The sequence below is a fragment of the Lineus longissimus genome, chromosome 3 (genome assembly GCF_910592395.1).
Source record: "Lineus longissimus chromosome 3, tnLinLong1.2, whole genome shotgun sequence".
NCBI classification, from domain to species: Eukaryota; Metazoa; Nemertea; class Pilidiophora; order Heteronemertea; family Lineidae; genus Lineus; species Lineus longissimus.
In genome coordinates this window covers 18,014,437-18,039,321 of record NC_088310.1, presented here as the reverse complement: position 1 = coordinate 18,039,321, position 24,885 = coordinate 18,014,437, and the positions used below count along the sequence as shown (strand labels likewise).

General features: G+C 40.6%; 1 protein-coding gene across 2 annotated transcripts in view; it reads left to right on the top strand.

The window, feature by feature from the left end:
- The first annotated feature begins 615 nt into the window (after nt 1-615).
- LOC135484075 (uncharacterized) overlaps nt 616-24,885 on the top strand; it is a 49,258-nt gene continuing 24,988 nt past the window's right edge. Inside the window, exons 1-5 of one of the 2 annotated variants that reach the window (XM_064765171.1) lie at nt 616-1,318; nt 6,947-7,205; nt 7,482-7,662; nt 8,062-8,178; nt 9,123-9,140. In XM_064765171.1, coding sequence (XP_064621241.1) covers nt 847-1,318; nt 6,947-7,205; nt 7,482-7,662; nt 8,062-8,178; nt 9,123-9,140 — 1,047 coding nt within the window. In that variant the 5' untranslated portion in view covers nt 616-846. The remainder of the gene's footprint in view (nt 1,319-6,946; nt 7,206-7,481; nt 7,663-8,061; nt 8,179-9,122; nt 9,141-24,885) is intronic. The other variant, XM_064765172.1, reaches the window with a different exon arrangement.

Genomic DNA, 24,885 nt, shown 5'->3' with positions numbered 1-24,885 from the left:
TGGTTTTTGTTTATGAAATAAGTGACACTAAAGAAATATACAAGAGGCCCATAGGTACAATAGGTAGCAGCAGTTGATAAGAGGCAGCATTCAACTCCCTGCACATGATTGTAGGCCGAGATCAGTTCCGGTGTAGAAGTTTAAAATGTCCTAGGATAAAATGTCCGGGAACGAAGGATTCTATTATGCGCTGAGCTAGTGACGGTCATTGCCTCTATAGAACCATATGCCATAATCTGTCAGAATACAATAGGCCCGGGCACTTTTTCTAGGGGGACACTTTTTACTTTTACACCGGGTCTATCTGTCTTTTTTATGAGACATTCTAATAAATGCTATAGGCGTTTATAATAATAGGACCGATTTAATGGTTTAGGGCTAATAATGCACAATATATCTATATCTATTGTTTAAACTTTACTGCCTCACCACCAAAGTATCATCCTGAACTCGGGCCAAATTATACCCAGGTGTGCGAGGGGAGGAGCATAAAACTGACCCTGGTCAATCTAACTCATTAATAGTACGAAAAAAAATTGTGGCAGAAGGGAATCCTGTCCCCGTTGCCAAATATGGTCGTGTGACGTCATCTCAGCGCGGCATTCCCAGCCAGGACAAAAGTTGTTCAGGTTGAGAGAAAACGATCGAGCAAAAGTTTCTTATTCCTGTGTTCTTGTGTGAAAGTAATTGGAAGTCTAAAGTAGAGAGTTATGTTAACTTTAATTAGGTGAAACTGTATTGTAAGTTTCGATACGATTCGATTTTTGATGTGAGAGTGTGCAGTGAATAACTTTGCAGCAACTTTTGCCACGAGTTTGAAACAAGTAGTTTTCCATTACCAAAAACATGGCGACTGAAAAACTTCGGATTGGAGTTGATGTTGGTGGGACAAACACTGATGCTGCTGTCCTGTGTGGAAATTCACTTGTGGGATGGGCAAAAGTGTTGACAACGCCTGATGTAACATTAGGAGTTGCAGACGCCATCAAATCTGCCCTCAAGGCCACAAAACCTGCTTATAAAGATAAGGAAATTCTTCAAGTTAGCATCGGAACCACCCATTTTGTAAATGCAGTTATTCAGAGGAAAAACCTTGTTCCAGTGGCCATTCTGAGGTTGTGTGGTCCCGCATCGCATTCCTTGCCACCACTTTGTGAATTTCCTGATGATTTGGCCAAGATCGTTTCCGGGCTGGATGTTCTTGTGCAGGGCGGATATCAATTCGATGGACAGCCGATCGTCGATGTCGACAAGAATGAAATTATTGACTGTGCGAAAAGAATTGAGGATGCAGGACTTAAAAATGTTGTTGTTTCAGGTAATAATCACTTTTTGTCATTTCGGAGACAGATACCCAAATACAGATTCACCCGGGGCCATTCAAAAGTGCCTCGCCTTCAGCCACCTTCAAGAAGTCTTTTCCTGGAAGAAGTAAGGTGATCAGTGTGTCCCCTGGAGCACCCTAGATTTCTGTGAATGTTTTATGTAGCGTCCTGTAAAAAATCTTTAGCTCATCCATGCCTTCAGGTTTTACAACAATGCCTTGCTTTAGACATTTCAATTGAAATGTTCACCCCTTTATTCGTTAGTATAATGTCGTGCCCTAGTTGGGCCTCAACAATATCTCGAATAGTGCCCCATATCTTCAATATGTTCTTTGATATCACCAATCTGACTGAACCTTACATCTTGGTACACTTATAATCTCATTAAGTGTGTGATCTCCAAGCCTGTGTCATACATCGTACATGTAGGCCCCATTGTCATGCTTTGCATTTGATGTATATTGCAGGTCATTGACTTGATTAGAAACAGGTCTAGGCTAGTTTAAGATCTTATATAAAACAATTAGCTGGAAGCCACTGTGGATTTTTCTTGTAGTATAGATCCCATTTCCGTGCCTTGGAATGACCTATTAAACAATTTTCTGTGGAGTGTCTTTGTCAAACAATCAAAAAACCTAATTGAATTATAATAAATTGTCAAAGAAAAAGAATATCCTAACAACAATTGACCTCCAGCTACTACTTTCAATTTTTATTATTTTGAAACAGATACTTATGCATCATAATCATAACCACATTTCCTGCCATGAAATGAGGATTGTATCCTGCAATTATGACAATCATAGAACTATCCTACATTAGTGTATGATCACCCTATTAGAGCAATTAGAGCAGTGTCATATAGGTCAGGCAATTTACTTTGATCACCCGAGATAATCGATTCTCCAGATGGCCGAGAAGCGGGCCGGCCTTCCAACTTGCCGAGATAAATTGCAAATTATGCATAAACTGATTTGTGCATAAAGTTTAAGTTCAAAGCAACAGGTTGGTTGATTTATCGCAAAATTTAACGCATGTGATGGCCAAGTGTCCTAGTTACCAGATGGACACATGTCATTTTGGTAAATTAGCACACATAACAAAATTTTTTGATCATCTTTTTGTGATGCAGACATTTTTAGTATTTGGCTTTATTTAGAAAGGCGGACCCTTCATAACTTCTGCTGCACTGCAACATTTTACTTGATTCACGTCATTTGGGTCTTTCAAACTTCTTTTCATCCCCCCCCCCACCCCCACCACCACCACCACCACCACCACCACCACCACCACCACCAGGCATTACATGTATGATTTCTCTCTCATCTTGGAGACTCTCTGCATCTGAATGTCTGATTCTGTGTTTTCAATGGTGTGCAGACTTGATGTTTGTTTTTCCCAGGGTAAACATTCTCTCTTTTCATAGCAAACCAAAGTTGCTGAGAAACCATTACCACCGCAGGAGCACTCTCAAAGATACTGCTCAGTCTCAAGAGCAACTCTAGACGGAAACCAATCAAGGAATGCAATTGGGAGTTTTTAACATTCTGAACCATCAGAGATATTCTGTCAGTCCGTACCCTTCATTGGTCTAACGGAGTCTGGGTTGGTGGAGTGAATCCGAAACTTGACGGTCAAGATGATTTTTAATGGCCCTAACAAAATCCTTGGGAGGCCGGATAAACTTTCTTTGATATAATATGATAATGCTGATTATGGGTGCCTTCGAATGATGGTGTGCATCACTTATATCCACAGCTCTCTTGAATTGACCAGTTTTAAGATCATTGAAACTGGAGTATACATGTTTAGAGATACAGCCACGAGGGTACAGTAGAACCTCTCTATTAAAGACACCCTTGAGACTGGGAAGTGCTGTCCTTAATAGAGAGGTGCCCTGATTAGAGAGGTCAAATTGAATGGAAACAACCAATTTGGGACCAAAACTAGTGTCCTTAATAGAGAGGTTCCGCTAAGGGAGGTTCCACTGTACATACATGTATATGCAGTTAATGAACTATTCCATATCTATTATAACCACAACTGCTCATGATATAGTAGTGTTGCCTTGAATATCTGATTTGCATATCAGAAGTATATTGATTTTTATTAATGGCTAGGTTTGATAAGTCCTATCCACATCGAGTCCACCGAGCTGCCTTTTTGTCTTGATGGTGATTAGTTTTGCCTGAAATCAATGAAATTGACTTTGTATGCTACAACTGGTCGCTGAAATCAATATTGTGCAGCCGCACAGACAAGTTCCACAAGTTCTGTTAGGACTTTGTCATAAAACAAGAAAAGAGCTGAAATAGCTGTAATAGCTGAAATAGCTAAAATAGCTGAAATAGCTGAAATAGCTGAAATAGCTAAAATGGCTAAAATAGCTGAAATAGCTAAAATAGCTAAAATTTGGCTGAAATAGCTGAAATAGCTAAAACAGCTGAAATAGCTAAAATAGCTGAAATAACTGGTGCCCAGCATCTTGACCCTCAGTGTATTGACTTTGCTCAGCTTCCAGACAACGCGCCAGAGAGGCAATACTGTCAAGGTTCAGTATGGTGCCCATTAGCTAATAAAATAAGTATAAATTTAAAATTTTGCTGAGCAGCAAAATCACTATTCAAATGATTCTGCTTTTGTAAGTGAACTTATTTACATATGTACATGTAGGTTGGGGTCCCATGTGTGAGTGATACATGTAAGTGCCTGGATGTCCTAGTAAAAATGTTCAATACTTATTCAATTGCAAACGTAGGGCAGTGCTGCATGTAAATTGAATAATATTTCAGTTTTTATCAGAATATTTAAAAATGAACCAGAGCAATAACATTACCCTTGTTTGCAGACCGAAAGTTTTAAAAAACTGAACTGGTTTGCTTATCGTGTAGTTGATCATTAAAGACATAAAGTTATCGAGGACACAAGACTAGACAAGATAATCATAACTGTGTAAATATTTTGAAATATTTTGTTCCATAAAAAATGAATGTGACATTCATTGTATTGATTAAGAATATTATCATACGGTCAATCTGCCGATAAATAAAACAATGGAAAGTGGGCTGCAATTTAAATTTTGATTGCATGTCAGTATATAAAGCTGACAGCACTGCCAACTCAGGCAGTCATGGTTCTCTAGCCAAATAGTCGTGTTTCTCAAGCATCATAGTCATGGTTCTCTATCCCAATAGTCATGTTTCTCCAGCACCATAGCCATGGTTCTCTAGCCCAATAGTCGTGTTTCTCTAGCCCAATAATCATGTTTCTCCAGCACCATAGCCATGGTTCTCTAGCACCGTAGTCATGGTTCTCTAGCCCAATAGTCATGTTTCTCCAGCACCATAGCCATGGCTCTCTAGCACCATAGTCATGGTTCTCTAGCCCAATAGTCGTGTTTCTCCAGCACCATAGCCATGGTTCTCTAGCCCAATAGTCGTGTTTCTCTAGCACCGTAGTCATGGTTCACCAGCACCATAGTCGTGTTTCTCCAGCACCATAGCCATGGTTCTCTAGCCTAATAGTCGTGTTTCTCCAGCACCATAGCCATGGTTCTCTAGCCCAATAGTCGTGTTTCTCCAGCACCATAGCCATGGTTCTCTAGCCCAATAGTCGTGTTTCCCCAGCACCATAGTCATGGTTCTCTAGCACCGTAGTCATGGTTCTCCAGCACCATAGTCATGGTTCTCTAGCCTAATAGTCGTGTTTCCCCAGCACCATAGTCATGGTTCTCTAGCACCGTAGTCATGGTTCTCCAGCACCATAGTCATGGTTCTCTAGCCCAATAGTCGTGTTTCCCCAGCACCATAGTCATGGTTCTCTAGCACCGTAGTCATGGTTCTCCAGCACCATAGCCATGGTTCTCTAGCCCAATAGTCGTGTTTCTCCAGCACCATAGCCATGGTTCTCTAGCCCAATAGTCGTGTTTCTCCAGCACCATAGCCATGGTTCTCTAGCCCAATAGTCGTGTTTCTCCAGCACCATAGCCATGGTTCTCTAGCCCAATAGTCGTGTTTCTCCAGCACCATAGCCATGGTTCTCTAGCCCAATAGTCGTGTTTCTCTAGCCCAATAGTCGTGTTTCTCCAGCACCATAGCCATGGTTCTCTAGCCCAATAGTCGTGTTTCTCTAGCCCAATAGTCGTGTTTCTCCAGCACCATAGTCATGGTTCTCTAGCCCAATAGTCATGTTTCTCCAGCACCATAGCCATGGTTCTCTAGCCCAATAGTCGTGTTTCTCTAGCCCAATAGTCGTGTTTCTCCAGCACCATAGTCATGGTTCTCTAGCCCAATAGTCATGTTTCTCCAGCACCATAGCCATGGTTCTCTAGCCCAATAGTCGTGTTTCTCTAGCCCAATAGTCGTGTTTCTCCAGCACCATAGTCATGGTTCTCTAGCCCAATAGTCGTGTTTCTCCAGCACCATAGCCATGGTTCTCTAGCCCAATAGTCGTGTTTCTCTAGCCCAATAGTCGTGTTTCTCCAGCACCATAGTCATGGTTCTCTCGCCCAATAGTCATGTTTCTCCAGCACCATAACCATGGTTCTCTTGCACCATAGCCATGGTTCTCTACCCCAATAGTCATGTTTCTCCAGCACCATAGCCATGGTCCTCTAGCACCATAGTCATGGTTCTCTAGCCCAATAGTCGTGTTTCTCCAGCACCATAGTCATGGTTCTCTAGCCCAATAGTCGTGTTTCTCCAGCACCGTGGTCATGGTTCTCCAGCACCATAGTCATAATCTCCATCACCACATGTAGAACGATGAACATTATGCTAAGAGGCAGTTCTATTGACAACATTTTCAGTTCACATGGATATTTTTTCAGTCCTTTGCTCTGCACGCTCTCACATCCCTGATTATTTCTTGTTGCAAAAGAACAGATGCTGCATACCACAAAAAAATTCGGTCAGAAAGTGTGCCACTAATGTTTTTTGATGGTGCCAAAACTACTATCAGTTGGTAAAAAACTGTAGTTGCCAAGTCATAAATCACTCCTAAGTGGTAGTTCATGTATATGGGCTATCTGTCAATTTGATTATGAAGGAGGTCTCTCTCTCATAATTGTGCATGTACCACTTTGTTTATATTGCTGTCGCAAGTTCAAAGCTGAGGTCAATTGCTCTGAAAATAGAATCAATTTGCATTGGTATGGCTGAGCACGTCTAAAAGCTGAACTGAACATACAAAGTAATTTATGACGCAGTCCGAGATGGGTGAAACTAGTATATTATCATTTTCAAACCAATAGTTTATTTGTTTGAATCGATCGATTTATAAATTAAGAATGGTTATTGCTATCCATTACATATGGTTGAAAGTCATGAGGCAGCGGTAGCGCAGTCATCTTGACCACCAAGGTTTTGAGATCGCTATATAGTCACCCATCCGAAAGTGATGCTGAGAGTCGGGATGTAGCACTGTAGAAGATCAAGAGGAGATGTGTTCCCCTACTTGTCGAGTTCGAGTGGCACCTTCTGGTTGCTCCTTGAGTTGAAACCCCTGTTTGATTTCTGTGAAGACTGGGATGATAACATGGTATCCCAATAAGCGCTTAGAGCAGGAAAGAGCTCAGTATTTTTATTCAGTAATATGTCATTTTGCTGTCGCTGTCCTTGCAGGTATCTTTTCCCCAGTCTCAACAGGACAAGAGGAACAAGTTGCACAGATTCTGCTGGACCAACTTCCGGACATCAGCATCACCATCTCCCATAGAATTGGCCACATCGGCCTACTGGAGAGGGAAAATGCTGCTATTTTGAATGAATGCCTAAAACCACTCTGCAAAGAAACCATCCTGGGCTTCCAAAAAGCTTTGAGTCAGGACGTTGGATTAGATTGCCCTTTTTATCTCACACAGAATGATGGCACTCTTATCAGGTACTCTTCTGAAGCAAATTTTGCCTACTGTAAAAATTGGGACCTGAACATCAACTATAAAGACACAGTTTTTGAACGGTTCTTGTTGACCTCTGAATCAATTTGAGAGGACACCTCCACTGGTCAGCTCAAGACCCACTCTGTCTGATAAGGTCTGAGGCAAACCAGGAGCGTGATGAATCCTGTACTGTGGGGTGACCAGCAACTTCATTTTCTAACCAGATAACTTCATTTTCTAACCAGATAATCATTTCTCCAGTTATCTCTTTATTCCAGTTCCGATGACTGCATTGAATATCCTGTCAGAACATTTGCCTCTGGTCCAACCAACAGCATGCGTGGTGCGGCGTTTCTCTCGGGGAGGAAAAATGCCATAGTTATTGACATAGGGGGCACGACGACAGACGTCGGCGTTTTGAGCAATGGTTTTCCACGGGAAGCGTCAACAAAAGTACAGGTGAGGTAAAATTACCTTCAATATGAATGAGACTTGCCACATTCATTCAAAGCCCAACGATTGTACTTTCATTTGCAAAAATAGCTTTTTCGGGACCAAATTAAGTGTTGCGTGACGTCGGATACATCACCCGTGACACCATGCAATGGTCAACTTTTCACGTGGCCGAAGTTGATTGCCCAATGGGCTCTTTTATGGACTGGGCAGGCATGGGCTTCCTTTCACAAAAAGGTATAAAATGCAAACCAGAGCCGTCTGCCTTAGTGCTACATGACATTTAGGAGCAAGGCCTGCCATAAGTGCTAATTGTGAATGTAATTTATGGTAGTCCATTCTGATGGTCTGCAAATATCATTTGGGTTCATCCCTATTATCTGAATTGAGTTGCTCCTATTTTAGGTTGGCGGTGTCAACACGAACTTCCGGATGCCAGATGTCATGAGTATCGGATTAGGTGGCGGTTCGCTAGTGCGTGAGCGTGACGTCAGGAGTATGAGAGAGACCATGTGTCTAGCTGTAGGTAAAACAAGTCCTTCCTTAGATAAATTCATTTTGATATGACCTCCGTCAAATTCTGCTTTTAAGCTCTTATGCAACAGCATTTATATCTTTCTCTACTTAAACTGGGGCACACATCCACAGCCGTGAAGAGGGGGGTGGGGGAGCGTGTTTTCCTCAATGCCATAGTTTCGTATTATCCAAATGATGGTGTGTGCATAAATGAATCTGTGGCATTCCAATGTCGGTCAACTCTATTACAGTCAAGAGCTATCTATTTTCATGTACCAGAATTGGATTAACAGCACTTCACATCTGCTTGTTCTGTGACATTAAAGGATGAGTGGCTCTATTTCTCTGAAAGGATGAGTGGCTCAATTTCTCTGAAGTGCGACTGGGCCCCAAAACTGAGACACTTTATTGATCTCGGACTTGTTTCAGTACCGCTAACGCAACAAGTGATCTCCCAGTCGTTTTGGATATACAATCATGGCCAACCTTATAATTGCTGGCAAAAAATGAATGTGTGTAACAATTACCTTAGTGACAGCCTCAATTAAGGTTGATTGATTGCTAGCTGCTTGTGTTTTATGCCTCATTTTTCCTCCGTGTTCATTGCCACTGACAGTGATGAGCGATCTCGGTAAAAAAACAGTTTTCGATTTCAAAACTCTGCTGGGTTGAGTTAATTGACTTAACAGGGTGAATTCCGGAAGCAAATTTGCCAAGGAAACTCAGGTATTTTAGTAAATAAGAAGGAAATAACTTTAGCGAATTTCCCTCCGGAATCGACTCTTTAGATACTCGATCAAAAAAGCATTTGAAGTTCATTCTACAATGTATCTGCCAATTTGAAAAGTGTAAATATGTAAATATCAGGATAGTTTTCTCAATGCGGTTTTCCAGTTTTGTACATTACTTTGTTCTGCTTTTGATCAACTTTGGCTTACTTTTTTTTCCAGACAGACATCATTCCAAATGTAAAAAGCATTCTATCTATTACTCATATGCGTGGCATGATGTTAACCTGTAGTACTACCTATGTTTAAAAAAACAACTTTTCTATAGGTCCTCTGATTTTCCTCTAAACTATTAACAGCTAGGTTATGCACAGTAATTAAGATGTTAATTCCAATTTCTTTAACCCCTGTTTGAATGACCCTCCTCTCCCCTTCTCCTCTGGTTCTTCTCTGCATCTAATGGCCAAGAAGACATTTAACTTCAAAGTATAACTTCTAGCACTTAGTTCTAATTTTGAATATAGGTGGCTTTTTGTAATTAAATTAGCTCTAATTCATTAACCGTTGAACTTATTGGTTTGCTTCTGCCTGAATTATTTTATTACAACCCCGTTCTTAATATTCGCCATAAACAAAATGTTTTAATCGTGCTGATTAAAAATAAAACTTTTGAAAAAATGAAAAAAATGCTGAGTGTCCCATCTACGTGATCAATTACGAAAAAAGAGAATATATAAATGTGCATTAGCTTTGCCCTTTCACCAAAATTGAAGGAGCTCAGTTATTATAGCAAGTATGAAGATTAGATGTATTCTTCCTTGGGAGCAGATTCTAAAAATGGTTCAAGTATGAAGTCGCTATGTTCCTTCAGGTTTTCAGGTAATATAAACCAGCTTCAGTTTTGCTGGTCAGAACCATTGATTTATACTGCGGCCTAAGTACCTGTGGATCGTCAGGAGCTCCCATGTGTACAAGATACATTATGGACTGCTCTACTTTGACATGTTTGAGTAAAGTCAGAACTCGGCTAATGTGTACCAAGGTTACCAAAGTTGAAAACTTGATGGCCATCTTCTTCTTATTAGTACATGTACCGATGGATCATCAGGAGCTCCCATGTGTACAAGATACATCATGGACTGCTCTTTTTTGACATGTTTGAGTAAAGTCAGAACTCGCTAATGTGTACCAAGGTTACCAAAGTTGAAAACTTGATGGCCATCTTCTTCTTATTAGCGCCTCTTCAAAGTCAGGTGCCTGGTCAAAGTTGTTGTGTCAATAGTTCATCACTCCCACAAACCTTGTGTGAACCCTACCTTATCTCTGCACGCTTATCTGAAGCATTTTCCCTACATTTTCCATGGAATCTCCAATAAGTCACAAATCATCAGTAAATATTTGTTAATGAGGTTTGTTTGCACTTGAACAGCACTTGATTAACCTGCAGGCAGCAGCGATACGGCTAAACGGCTGGTTCCCCTCTTATTTGAAAAATCTTTGAAATTGACCATGATGTTTAGTATATTGACCCTTAAATCATCAGGGTGCCTCCTCTTTGTCAATGGGACCCTCTTCCCCCCCCCCCTCTCTCCTGCGACTGCTCCTGCAAATTGATATTTCAACTTGGAAACAGAGTAACAATATTACATTGTTAACAAGAACAAATTTCATCTCTTTTTCTGCACTAACAAGGTTCAAGCTCAATGGAGCAAAGTACATGTGTGATTTACTTGCATGGTCTTGCCTTGCTCCCAGTGGTTGATCAGGTAGTCTTGGCCAAGATGCCTACCTTGAACTTAATAGACTAAACTGTTCAGGTTGCTATTTTCCATGGATCACTCAACACCTTGATAGCATAAAAATAGCGGCTATTGAAAATCTCATTGGGTACCAGGAGCTAACGTAGCCCGATACCAAGTTGCTTGGTATTTGGATACTTGGAAAATAGAGTATTTAAACTTCTCAGAGCAGGCCAGCTCGGCAAGTAGAAAACGCCTGTCTGATTCTCTGCAAATTGGGGAACTAATATTTCAGGATGTGATTGTGCATTGCGCTATTCATACTTCTGATTAGCGATTTTATGTTCCACTTTGAGTGGCGCGTACGTTCCATCAAAAATGAACTTTCTGAACTGTCTGATAGAGGAGTAGTAAATATACTCCGTTATCAGATCATTTTAGATATACCAAGTATCATGTCTCGGTATCTAACTGCTTATCTGCTTCTCAAGTTCAAACTTCAAACTTACAGTCTACTATTTTCCCAGCTGTGTTATGGTTTTAAATTAGCATACGCGTCTACTGCCAGCAACCAGCACCACCCTGGAACTCTTTGTATATAGACTGACACAGTTGCCCACTGTTGAATAAATTATGCCACTGCTCCTTTAAGAGAACTATTTTTCATCAAGAAACAAAGATGGGCCCATGCATGGCTCATTATAACAAACTAAAGTGGAACCTCCCTCAGCAATACACCTCTCTATTAAGGACAACCTCTCTAATGAGGACAACCACTCTAATGAGGACACTAGTTTTGGTCCATAATTGGTTGTTTCCATTCGATTTGACCTCTCTAAACATAACACCTGTCTATTAAGGACAGCACTTGTCAGTCCCGAGGGTGTCCTTGATAGAGAGGTTCTACTGCACTTCACATCAGCATGTCTTATCATTATCTTTAACAAGAACTTGATTTAATAGTGCTAATTTCATGTCGGCATCTTTTTCTGATCCTTGGTTGAAGGATCTGACATGTGTGATTGCTGTATTTTATCACCCTGGTAGTTACCTGGGATGAATGGATATTTTTCCTACTACTGATAAGCTACAAGGTGTTCTATTACGTCCATTAACAGGGAGATATGATAATTTACACACTTGAACAGTGTGTTTCATTAAGAACTTGCAAAGTATTATTGGACAAAACAAGAAAATAGAAGTTTTAGAAACTTCGTCGGCTTGTCATATTATAAATGTTGTAAATAATGTATCATAAATATTGTAAATATTAATTTCAAACTATTGGGATAAAAGGTTGGAGTTCTTCGTTTTTAGCTCACCTCTTAGCAGAGGTGAGCTTATCCCATACCGTGGCGTCCGTCGTCCGTCGTCGTCGTCGTCGTCGTCGTCGTCGTCGTCGTCGTCGTCGTCGTCGTCGTCGTCGTCGTCGTCGTCGTCGTCGTCGTCGTCGTCGTCCGTCGTCCGTTAGCAGGGCACGTTTCGTAACTGTTAGAGCTATTGAGTTGAAACTTGGTAGACATGTACCCTTATGTAATGACACCTTGGAGACCAAGTTTCGGTCCGATTCGTTTCATGGTTTGGCCACCAGGGGGCTAAACGTTAAAAGTGAAAATATGCAATATCTCTCTTAATAGTAGTCGGGAAATTTGGAAAAAAATATGGTAGGTACTTCTAGCAAAGGTGCATCATATATCCTCCGGGTTTTTGATTTGACCTCCTTTTCAAGGTCACAGAGGTCAAAGTTTGCTGATTCACTGAACAGTAGCATGTTTCCTATCTATTTTAGCTAGAAGGTTTTAAACCAGTGTGGACATGTATCTGGGGATTCTCTATTCCACCCCTAAAATTTCGGCCGTTCGGACATCAAATATGGCCGCCAGGCAGCCATCTTGAAAAATAAACACAGTACCAATACTCCGAAACTAATGATCGGATTGCAACCAAATTTGATCTGGATGTATATCTATTTACTCTCTACTAAATCCTTGATTTTTTAGCTCAGCTGACAAAGTCAGCGAAGCTGGTAATATTACTAAGGGAATGGTGTCCGTCCTTCCTGCCATCCTGCCATCCTTCCATGTCAATTTTGGGCATTTTGTAACCGTAAGACCTAGGCACTTTGTTGACGCTGCTAAATTAGGAGTAGCCCAAGGGGAACTCAGAAACCAAAAATCAGCTCGATCCGACCTACATTCGGCGAATGAGGTCATCGGGAAGTTTAAACTTCTTTCCTTTATACAACGGGCCACAGAGGAAATATTGTTTTCAAATCTGGCCGAATATTTTTTAATAATTTTTCATTTTGACTTGTAATTGAATTAGTTTAGTTTTCACCGCCAGTTGGCGCTACAGGCACATTTGACAGATTTTTTGACGATTCAAAAGCCCGGGTTATGACGTATAGTTGCGCAGTTGTATTCTGCGCATTGAATTGGCCAGGGAACCAGACTGTGACCAATGTAAAGATGGAAGATTGATTTTGCAACAAGTAACTAATTTTCTGCTAAAAAGTAGTCAAGTAGGCGATATTATCACTAGTTCCTTTCAGTGGGTAGTTATAAGGTCTTAAGGGAATACTTTCAGAAATTAGTTCTTGAAAATTTGGCCACAATTCTGTGAAAATGATATCGGAAGTGCACGCTCTGTTCGCGATGTATTTTGAAGTGGAGAATTCCCACAGTATGTGCAGTGAATCGGCATGATTCTGTTTGCATATTAGTTTTTAGTACCACGATTCTTACATGAGTAAAAAGTAGACGTTTTAAGCAACACAATAATGTTACTCCTATAAAAATTGATTGCAAATTGACGGAGCTACGGCATTCTGTTCGGCAATTGTCGGCGCTGATAAAATACATTGCTAATCCATGCCTTGAATACATGCCAAATGGCACACTTTAAAAAGCGTTCATTGGACAACGTAGGGAATCACCAGAAATGACGTCATCGCTGGTCTAAATCTTCTATATAATAATATAAGAAGGGGGACGAATAAAGTCACATTCAGAGGCGTTGGATCGCCTTGAAATTTTGCATGAATGGTGGTGACACCTTACCCTGATGCAACGTCTTGGTTTTATTCAAAAATTTACTTCAGCGGAGGAGAAATGAGGGATTTTTAATCGGACACTCTCAATTCTCCTTACCACTTACAGAAGCCAAGCCATTGCTTAAGGAATTAATACCGAGCTGGCGGTCATTGGTTGTATAATCAAGACCGCTCGGGTAGACCGAAAATGCAGTCCAAAACCCGAGGCGCTTCGCCGAGGGTTTTAGACGTAATTTTACAATGACGGCACGTTTTGTCACTGCTTTAGCTACAGATCCCTAACTTGGTACGAATGTACCCCTATACTCTTAGACTAAACTGCAGTCTTTTTCTGATTCTCAGTTTGGCCAGCAGGGGCCCAAATGTTAATAGTGGCCTCTCCCCTAAGGGTGCCTTGAAATGCTGCTAAGTGGGATGTCATAGTCTAAGCCTAGGCAAATGCAGGATTAATTAACCTCTACAGAGCCCTAGGAATTTCAGATAAAGGTTGTTTCTTGTACTAGACACAAGCAAACAACATAATTATCCTATTCCTAAGCATTTCCATAATGGGTCATCTGTAAACCAAAGGACTTTTTTTAAAAAGGTGTGTTGATGCTGATGACTTGTTGCATGGAATTGCTTATTTGTTCTTTTGGTAGGCATGCCTTGCATGTTTTGCTGCTTCAAGCTTTTGTTCTGCTGCTGTTTTAACGATTGCACTAACCTGCAAATGTCTGTTTTTTGTTACTTGTTCATTTGTTGGTTGTGCATTGTCTTCCCCTGCCCAGGCTGATGACTTCCTTTTGGAGGAGCTTCAGTCTGTCATCAATGTTGTGTAAGTATACGGAAGATGGCAGGTTGTAGTTGGCTCTCAGGTGGAACAGCACATTAACCAATAACTAAACGAGCCGAAACACAAATTTCATAAGCTAAGAACGCTTCCTCTGCAAGAAATGTGTGGCGAAATCCCTTAGGTAGCAGTTGCTTGGAATATATCTGTTCCACCAATTGTGGAAAGATTTTAACAGAAAGCTATGTGAAATTTGTGTCCCTGGGTTTTCCATTGAATCCATTCTTTCTTTTTATTGATGTAAAATGTCACTTTTGCCACATGAAATGTAATCATACATCGTTTTGTAGATTAGCCTGAATAATCTACATCTTTTTAATTGAGAAGGAGTGTGTAAAGACGAAGGACTGGGTGGTTGGGCCAGTGTGCGAAGAATTTTGACTGCATGCCTGCACATTTGATAAAGCAGTTTAAAAAACCAATCTTTACAAGGGATAGAAACACGGGGAAGGACAACATGAGGAAATATACCCGTTTTCTGTTTTTCCCACAGCGCAGCAGTGGGCTTCACGTCACAGTGTATGGGAGTCACTTCATCACTTGATTACTCGATTGACGTGACAGTGTATGCGAGTCACTTGATCACTCAATCATTTGATCATGGGACATTTCGCTTGTCCGCTCGATAACTTTTAAAGAACAAGTGAATATTTTCGATTTATCTTTTGTGCATGTATGCTCTGTCAGTAGACATGGTTTCCTTTCGAAATCCGACCCAATGTGGTTCATGGTTTAGCTGCCGGGTGCGCTTTGTGTAGAAAAAAAGTGCCATATAGGTCCCTTAGTGAACGTCCGTTTTTCACCAAATTTTCAAGGTAGGCTTTACTGGTGATACCACACAATATATCATATGATTTTTTGATTTTATTGATTTTTCTGTCCTATCAAGGTTCTTCACTGATGTCACATAATGACTTTGACAATGGTTCTGCGCAGCCATTTTGGCTGTGAACGTAAAGGAAAATGCATTGGCACGTGGCCCGTCTAGTTGTCAAAACGTCACGTCGTGACATCACGTGAAAAACCTTGGAGACTGCCTTTATCCAAGGAAATCAGGAAAGGACATGTGGCCCCCTTGACTATCAAAATGGTTTCCTCAGACATTTTGTGACATGTTTTGGTAAAGATTCTGTTATTTGTTCCATTCATAATCTAATGGAAAAGTGATTTGGAATGTGACATTATTTTGGAGAAAAAACGTTACATGTGCAATGCCTTTCTCAGTGCAAACTTCATCACCATCGGGAAAGACGGCAGCCAGGTAATACAGACTTTGTTTTCGATATTACTGGAGCCTGTGAAGTTCATCGAATAAGCCTGCTTTACACTACACTCTGCACCCTGCCTCTTGGACTGTGGTGTGTATCATCCTCTCTTCAGACTCAGAAATTGAATTGGATTGACTGCAGTAGCCATACAACCAGCACAACAATGTGACGGTGGTCTGTATGTGCTATACACTTCTTATATAATTAATTTCAGCATTGCTGTGGCGAAAATAATTACCAGGAATAATTACGCTGTGGTCACTTGTAAAAACATCAAAAATTAAATTACGAAAAGAAAGACATGACCTATTTACAGGCCACCGTAGAATAGGTTTAAAAAGTGCCAAAGTTGTGTTGTTGCCAGCTTGCCACTGCTGAAGGCTCACACTTTCGCAGTGGTTAGCACAGTATATGAAAAGTGGCAGGATAACCACTGCAAGAAGAGTGTACCTTTACAGAAAACAATAGTAGTCCATGAGCAATGCAATGGATTTACAGATATTAATAAAAGTTTATGAACAATGCAATGGATTTTCCATCAAGCCCTGTACCAAACTGATTGTTAGAGAATACATTGATGGTGAAGGAAGGAAGAGGAAGGAAAGAGGACAACACAAGTAGTTATTTCACCAAGGTGAACTTGGAGTCTTGAGTGCAGGGACTTTTACGGGCATCTTCGAGGCAGGATGGCGTGAGCAGCAGCCAGCTGTACCGCTACTCCTCTGTTAGCTGAAAGAAATAGTGAACTGATGCAGTTATTTTCTAATGTGTACTGCACAGTTGTTCTCTGTCAGTTCTCTTGACAATCTAGCTAGGCTATTGCCAGTGACATTGCAAAGAGCACCCCACACTAGTATGATTCTTATTATTATTATTATTATACAGAATTTATTGTGACCTAATCCGAATATCTGCTCTAGGGCACTTTACAAAGATAAAACATACATTGTACACAAATATTGAAAAGGAATTTCACACAAATATTACTTTAAAAAGCTCTGGATAATAAATGCTTGTAAACATGAAACATTATAATAGCTTTTAAAAAGTAAGGTATTGGCTGATTTCTTGTTATATACAGTAGAACCTCGGTAAGTGGACCACCCAAGGGGCTGGACTAAGTGTAGACGAGGTGGTCCACTTACTGAATCCAAGATGGCAGACCAGACTAAAATACAAGTAGGCCTGCTATTTATGTGGGCCTACAAGTATATAATATGCCAATTATACATGTATATTAAACATATCAAAAAGTTTGTTTCATTTACGGAGCCAACGGTGGCGCCATCTAGTGTAGCGCAACATAGCGCAATGCATTTCTATTCATGGAGCGGGGGCCATGCACAGCTATAACACCCCTCAAAAGGCATTATTAAAACCGATAAAGTTTCCCATTAGAAACTGTTTTATTGATTCGAAGACATATACTTTACAATCATAAAGATTGCACGTACAACTGATACGAAATTAATGTGTCATTTTGCTCCCAAAGTTGCATGAATTTGGCCCAAAACCATGGAATCCCCGGGGTTTTCCCGGCCTCAGGCGTTTCCTTTTATGGGCCGTCCGCGATTAGCATCGGATAATTAATATTCATGAAATTGATTTCCCGGGAAGGCATACCCGTTTGTGATTGGATAAGGGATTCGTGTCTCATAATAGCGGTTTCGAGAATTGACAGAAATAGCTGGCCTGGTTTCCAGGATGCGTGGCCGCTGAAAGCGCTGCTGTTGCTGTACATGCATATTCCCAATATTCCTGGAGGCAAGATTGCGTGACGTCACTTAAAAAGCATCATGGCGTACTTCACTGCCGAGGAAGCAAATGTGATCATGGAAATTGGGTCGGAAAGCACTGAAAAGGTGTTGATTTCGTTCAATGTTTCGATTTTTTCAAACAACAGTGTTTATGTCATTGACTCGATTTTTTTGGCATCGTCGATATTTGATTCAAACATGTTTTTTCGGCCTTCGATGTGGCGACACACTCGTTTCGCCCAGTCCACGCGTCTAAAAATAGCTCGGTGGCTTACGTCATTTTGGCGCGAAATGTGAATGAAACAACAGGGGCGAAACCTTTCGATATGTGCATCGTGTTTCTCAACAACAACTTATCATCTGTAACCAAATTGTTCTAATTGAATGAATGCAAATTCTTGGTATTGTCTCTGCTGCATTGTTGCCTAAGGTGCCAATTATTACTAATTATCGCTAAAGAGATGACACATGCCCTTGACGTTTGTTGCCTGTCCCAGTTAATCTGAGATCTTGGTCCCACTGGTCCACTTAGGATGCCCATTTTGGACTTTGGGACTGGCAATTTGAGGTGGTCCGGTCCGGATACCGAGGTGGTCCACTTACCAACGGCCAGTTAATGGAAATCAATGATAAAATATTCGGGACTGGTCCAAAGCGATCCACTTAGGTAAGGTGGTCCACTCACCGAGGTGGTCCACAATCGAGGTTCTACTGTACATGGAGACTGGAAGATTGTCTTACGGCCAAGGGCCACACAGTATTTCACCAAGCATCACCCTTTCAAGTCTTTATGTGGTCCCGAAATGTTAAGCACTCATTCCGTCCTGGTTTCCCAGTTAATTGTTTCCAGTTTCTGTTATGATACGGTACTTAACAATCATCAATTAAGGCCAAAGGCCTTTTTGTTTACTGGTGTTTTGGCCGGAGGTTTGGAGTCTATATGCTACTGTCATCTATGTGGGGTCTTTTACTTGCCCTGGCATAGACACTTAAAAAGAAGGGACCACAGGTTTTAGTCTCATGTGACAGACCCTCTATATCTGTAGGTCATATTGAGCCTCATTGGGCACTGGTGCAGATTTAGGGGGCAAAAGGGATGTAGCCCCCCTTTTTTTGGGCAACCAACCATTATCACCCTTTCAGTGCTGGTTTTTCGTCAAGAAAAGATCCCCCACACTTCACAGACCACAGAAAAAAACCTGGTGAACAACCCTCCTACAAGTCCACAACAGCAGCAGAGCCATCTATACTAAGGCTGATGAACTACACTACACTGTTCAGGCCTGATTGGGCCCCAAAAGTTAACAACTGCCCCAAAATCCCACAATCCAATTGATTTGCAAAGGAAAGCTTTTACTTCACTGCGTTTTCCCATAAAATGCTACGAAAATACATTAGTCTGCAAATATCAGATTTCCGATACTGTGCTGTGCCTACATTATTGACACTCACTCCACACCGCTTTTCCCAATTCCTGCATATACGCAGTTGCATTTCTGTAGATTCTGTTTCTAGTCTAGTTCTTCTAGACCACCGGTAGTAAATTTAAATGCACGTTCTGGATAGTATTGCATGTGCGTGGAGATCATGCACTCCTTCAACAGCATTTGAAATGTCTATTTTGAAAGCCAATGGGATGACATGGGGAAAATAAAGAACTTTGTAAAAACAAACGAAATTTCTTCCAATATTTGCCCACTCCACGTACAATTTCCAAGAAAGTCCGACTAAAAAGTGTCCTCTTCATCCTTTCACAACAGCTAAACAAAGAAAACAAAGAAAAAGGAAATCAACAATTCATCTCCATTTTTAAGCTTTATTTTGTCGCTACCATGTCCTCAAACACAAATCAGTTTCAAAAACTTACGTGATATAAATGTAGACATACTGACCATTGTTATGCGAACGAAATTACAAGTAATGTCATAATTATCATGTCTTTATAACAATTCAAACAAGCGTTATCTTATGTTGTCAGCACTTGCATATCTCCAATAACTAAAACATCAGTCCTCCACAAAGACAGATTAATGAAGAAAAACTACCCAGTGGGCATTGTTATGCCAACAAACAAGGTTTATCTGATATTGTCACCACTTACATAATGTCCAATAAACTAAACCATCAGTCCTCCACAAAGACAGATTAATGAAGAAAAACTACCAAGTGGGCATTGTTATGCCAACGAAATTACAAGCAATGTCATAATTATCATGTATAACGACTGAAACGACGGTTATCTGATATTGCCACCACTTACATATCTCCAATAACTAAAACATCAGTCCTCCACAAAGACAGATTAATGAAGAAAAACTACCCAGAGGCCATTGTTATGCCCACAAAGTTACAAGTAAGATTACAAATAACAAGTATTTCAAGTAAGAGTGAACAGTCTCCATCGATATGACATTAGTCTCGAATCCACCAATCAAACTAAAGTCACAAATAAAAAACTACACAGTGGGCATTGTTATGCCAACGAAATTACAAGCAATGTCATAATTATCATGTATAACGATTGAAACAAGGGTTATCTGATATTGTGACCACTTACATATGTTATATTTTACATGAAGCTCAAAATAATTTTCTCCTGCACAACCACTTGGACTGTTGATGGTACTTGTAAATTGGGAATGTCACAATCACTCCCAGACACATACGTTTCGGTTTCTCCATCTCTCACCACCAAGAATTCCATAGTGCCTCCGCTGAGTTCTTTCATTGCAATGACCTCAAGCGTCACTTCCTCACTTTTCTCACTGACCTGAAAAAAAATTGAAGAATCACTCAGTCCTATGTTATCATCATTTGAAGCAATTAAGCTGGTGTGTCCTCAATTCACATGCAAACAATGCATTATCCATCTATACTAGAATTTCCATTAAAATGATCCAGCATGTAACTTCTGCAAATGACTTTGGATGCAATTTTTAGATTCCAAATTCAATCTTTCTTCAGTATATTTTCAAACAATTTCGAAGACCTGCAGTGATGAAGTAGGAGCCACCATATAAAGACAAAACAGACGTCATTGATTAATCTCTATAAATAGTGCATGCAAATTAACGAAAGAACACATCACAACATTTCACATCCAAAAACAGACTACTGGTCAAAATACTCAGTACATGTTTACACCACAACAATGAAAATGAAAGGAATGAAAATAAATATCCATCCAATGCATAATAATTACCCCTTTCACACCCTTCTTTTTCCTACTTGTGCACATTTTTAGTTTCTTGGGTATCCCAAGCTTCTTCTTGAATAGTTCTAATACTCCCCCCTCCTTAAACTTACTTCAACTACAGTTTCTGTGAATCCCTAAACTTACTTCAACTACAGTTTCTTTGGTGTCTTTCACAGAAGTGTACTCATGAAACTTGTCGACATCGTCCTCAGTCAGCATGTCCGAATTGTCACCCCAACACTTCACCAATAACGATGTTGACCCATCAGTCACTTTCACATCCCTGCGGCACCAATTAGGTCCTGTCTTTTTGGGGGAAACCTGAAATTGAATAGATTGATGACATAAATATAATAGTAATACCTATTTACATTTTTAACACTAAAAAAATTAGGCTCAGTAGAGTAACCAAAACCAAAGCTATTATTTTATTTGGCGCGAGTCCTTTAGCAGTTAGTACAACAACATTAGTCCTAAGACAAGGCTATGACAAAAAGAGGAAACCACAGTAGTCCTGTCATAACTATCTGTCTGGTCCTGTTCAGAACCATCCTCTTTTCTGTACAGCGAAATAGCTAATTTGGCCATCAAGTCATGGTCATGCCCCCCACAGGTGACCACCAAAAAACGCCCAAATGGGTCATTTGCCCCCCCCCCCCCACGCACACAATAAAACATGGAAATTAGCAGAATCTTACTCTATGAAGAAGCAAAATCTAAGCATTAGCTAACAAAGTTTCAGCAATTCACTATCAGAGATGAGAATCAGCAAGTTACGAAAATTCCACAAGATATGAAAGATATCATCGTAAAAATACTGCAATAGGAAATTTGCAATGATTAGATCTTCTTCTACTTTTTGTTTTATTCACTGAAATCACCTAACCGGCAAAACACATTGTGCCAGTATCCAAGGCACCAAAAGCAACTGTTTAGGTCACTTAACTGACTTACCGATTGCACAGTCCCTTCCAAAGATACCCTGCGCCTCTTCGGAGATTGCATGACTTCTGGCAGTGATACAAAGGGTGGGTTGAAAAAACAATGTTCTGTATCATTGTTGTAGACAAAGGCAGCAGTAGGGAAAATCTGAAAAAGCACAATTTCATGTACAGGTTTACGTTTGTAGCTATGTCTGTATGAATTGTACAAGTATCAATTGTCACAGAACATCATGTCTCTGTATATACATGTACTATTCATTTGGTGGGCTATGGTTTTATAACATGTAAAAAGAAACTAGAACTTGGCTCAATGTCCTTTTGCATTACATTATAGCGAATAGCTTATAATTGGCCAATAGTTTATGCTCACCACCTTATATATTGCCACCTTTAGAATTAAAATACGTAGCCACAACATAAGTACTAGAGTAGGCCATCGCCATTGAATAAACCTGGCACTAACTTTCATTTTGCAATTTACGAATTGCCTGTTCGTTTTGCAATTTACAAATGGCCATCGACGATGTTCCTTCACTTTTTTGCATCACCTCAGCGCCACCCGCGAGCCCTAATTGTATTACGCTAGGTTGATTGCTGCCAGAATGTTTTCCCGCCATAAAAGTATGACGCCGCTACTACGTTACACGTGGACTCGTGTCAAAAACTTTTATTCGTACTACGACATCGGTGTTGGTGGGTCTTTTCCCGTAATAGGCTAGCGCCAGGTTAACCACTTCACGTTTTCAACTGATACAAATAAAAAATACGGCAAGCGGTTTAATGAAAATTCAAAACTGAATACATGTACAATGTACTTACTTTACTGGATTGTTGTAGCCGCATGGATTTCCTTTCCTCTGTAATGATTCCGTCAGTAACCATGACGAACGCGTCTGCTTTCAATAAAGAACAGTTGACTGACATGGGCCAATACACATTGTACGCATGTTCATCTCTGCCTTCGATAATGACAGACGCCATGTACGTCTTTCCAGCACACGTTGGCGTTCCCAGTATTTTAACTTTGGACACATTCCTTATTCCTTGTGAAGTGGCCATAGTTACGCGTATTAATGAAACTGAGTCAGTACAGGTCCCCTTTTTAATTTTGTGAGTGATCTGGCGAAAAAAACTTACGTGACGCCTTTTATATGAGTCCCATCACCCCAAAAACACCCCTAAGAGGCCATCGGAAGCTGTGATTGGTCCTAATTAGCGCAACTTTTGTAAAAACTTCATTTATTGGACACATTTTCATTCCTTATGACGTCTTCAGATCTTTGACGGGTCATTCCAAAATCAGGCTCAGAAAAGGGAAAACAGATGCATTGCGCAGCGGGCAGAGTGTCGTAGTTCAGTATTTAGACTATATATACGAACACCTTCATATTCTTATTACTTTTTATACTTCCAATCGAAACGTACAGTGAACTGTTCAGATCTATTGGATTCCTATACTGTTTTCATTATTGAGGCCTTGATCATTTCTCGTCACCTTTCATCCCTACTCCAACTTCATGGTCTGAACCAGCCACAGGCGCTAATTTCGTTCCTTACAACGCCTCTAGAACTGGTCAGTTGCCACCATCTTGAAAAGCAGTGCCGCGGATGTGGAAATGTCTAGAATCTTTACAATTGCAAAGAGCCTATCGCATCACCACTACGCCTGAGAACACGCGGCACTGATAGTTTTCAATAAATTCACATAAGAACACACCAGAACATCTCAGGTTTTATTTACGAACATCATATTTTGTTATTTATTGATAGAACAAGCCATTTTACGAAAGAAGGTGGCACTTACTAGGGCTGGATAAAACTTTAGAGTGTGAAGTATTGAAAACACCTGAATAACGATGCGTCTTATACAGCGCAGTATCCAGGCCGTTTTGCCCGCTGAGACAAGACCACAATTGATTTTTTAAGCCTTTTAGCAGTTAAATTGTCAATGTTTGACCGCGACGCATCAAAGAACGCGTCAAGTAGTGAAACTGAAATTCGGATATGATATACGGGTTAGTCTTGCGAGTAACTGGTGCGATGGAAATTGGTGATTGACCACGGAAATTTTTTTATAATCGACAAATTAGACAGACTTTGATATTTCCACTGTTTTCAGCCAACTGGCAGAAAAAACTCAAAACACGCCCCCTATTACCCAATTAGCAAAATTCGAAATTAATTTTTTCATCAAATAATTTCTTTATATCTGTAGACTTGCCACAGCAAATATTTTTTCAATACCTCTCCAAATATGTACTTGAGAGTAAAAAACATGCACTCGTCTAATTGATAGGCCTCGACCCTCCAACCTATGAATATTCATTAGTGGTCTTGTCTCCGCTCAAATCTCACGATCCCGACATGCAAGATGGCGGAATTTGACCAATTCCAGTGTCTGAAATAGAATTTTAATTTCGGCACTGTGCGAGTTCGACTATCATCGTTCCATCAGTGTCGGCACAGCTACCGGGTGCAGTGGATTACTGAAGAAACCGAATTCCATATCACTTTATCAATGCGTTTTATGAGAGAAACAACTGACAAAAACTCTGCGTTTTCCCATAAGAATAAATCGTTTCCATCATCAAATTGCGCGGTGACCTGAACTTGGACTTCCGCGTGCACTGACGTGGCGGGAAACCTCTTTCGCGCCAGAACTTGTCCGTCCTAAAAATAATGAAAAACGCGGTTTTCTAATATGACAACAAACATTTCTCTGGAAAAACGTACAAGATGATTAAAAGCACTCCTAACCAACATGTCACAAATCTCACGTCTCATAAATCGCAATTACAGAATCCCTTTCTCGCACTTCTATATAGGATGTGAAACTTTCTCTATATACCCGCTTAAAACTAGACTCCAACCCAGTCTGTTCGGATTGCGGCATCCGTCATCCTTGATATTGGGAAATTGTATAGGATTGACTGCGGTAGCCAGAAGACAACCACAACCATGCCAACGAGTCAAATGTTAAAACCCCGGGTTAAAACTGACGATGCATGCATAAAAACCCTAGCGGTCAAGTAACAAAAGACTAAGTTAAACGCCCATCCTCCATAGACCACCAGCAGGCCGCAATGGCGCTACCGTATTCACTAACAGAGGGCTGGGTGTGGAATCTCCGCATAGACATCAGTTCACATGTATGACTATACATGTATTCCCCTTGCGACCTCGCGCGAAAGTAATAC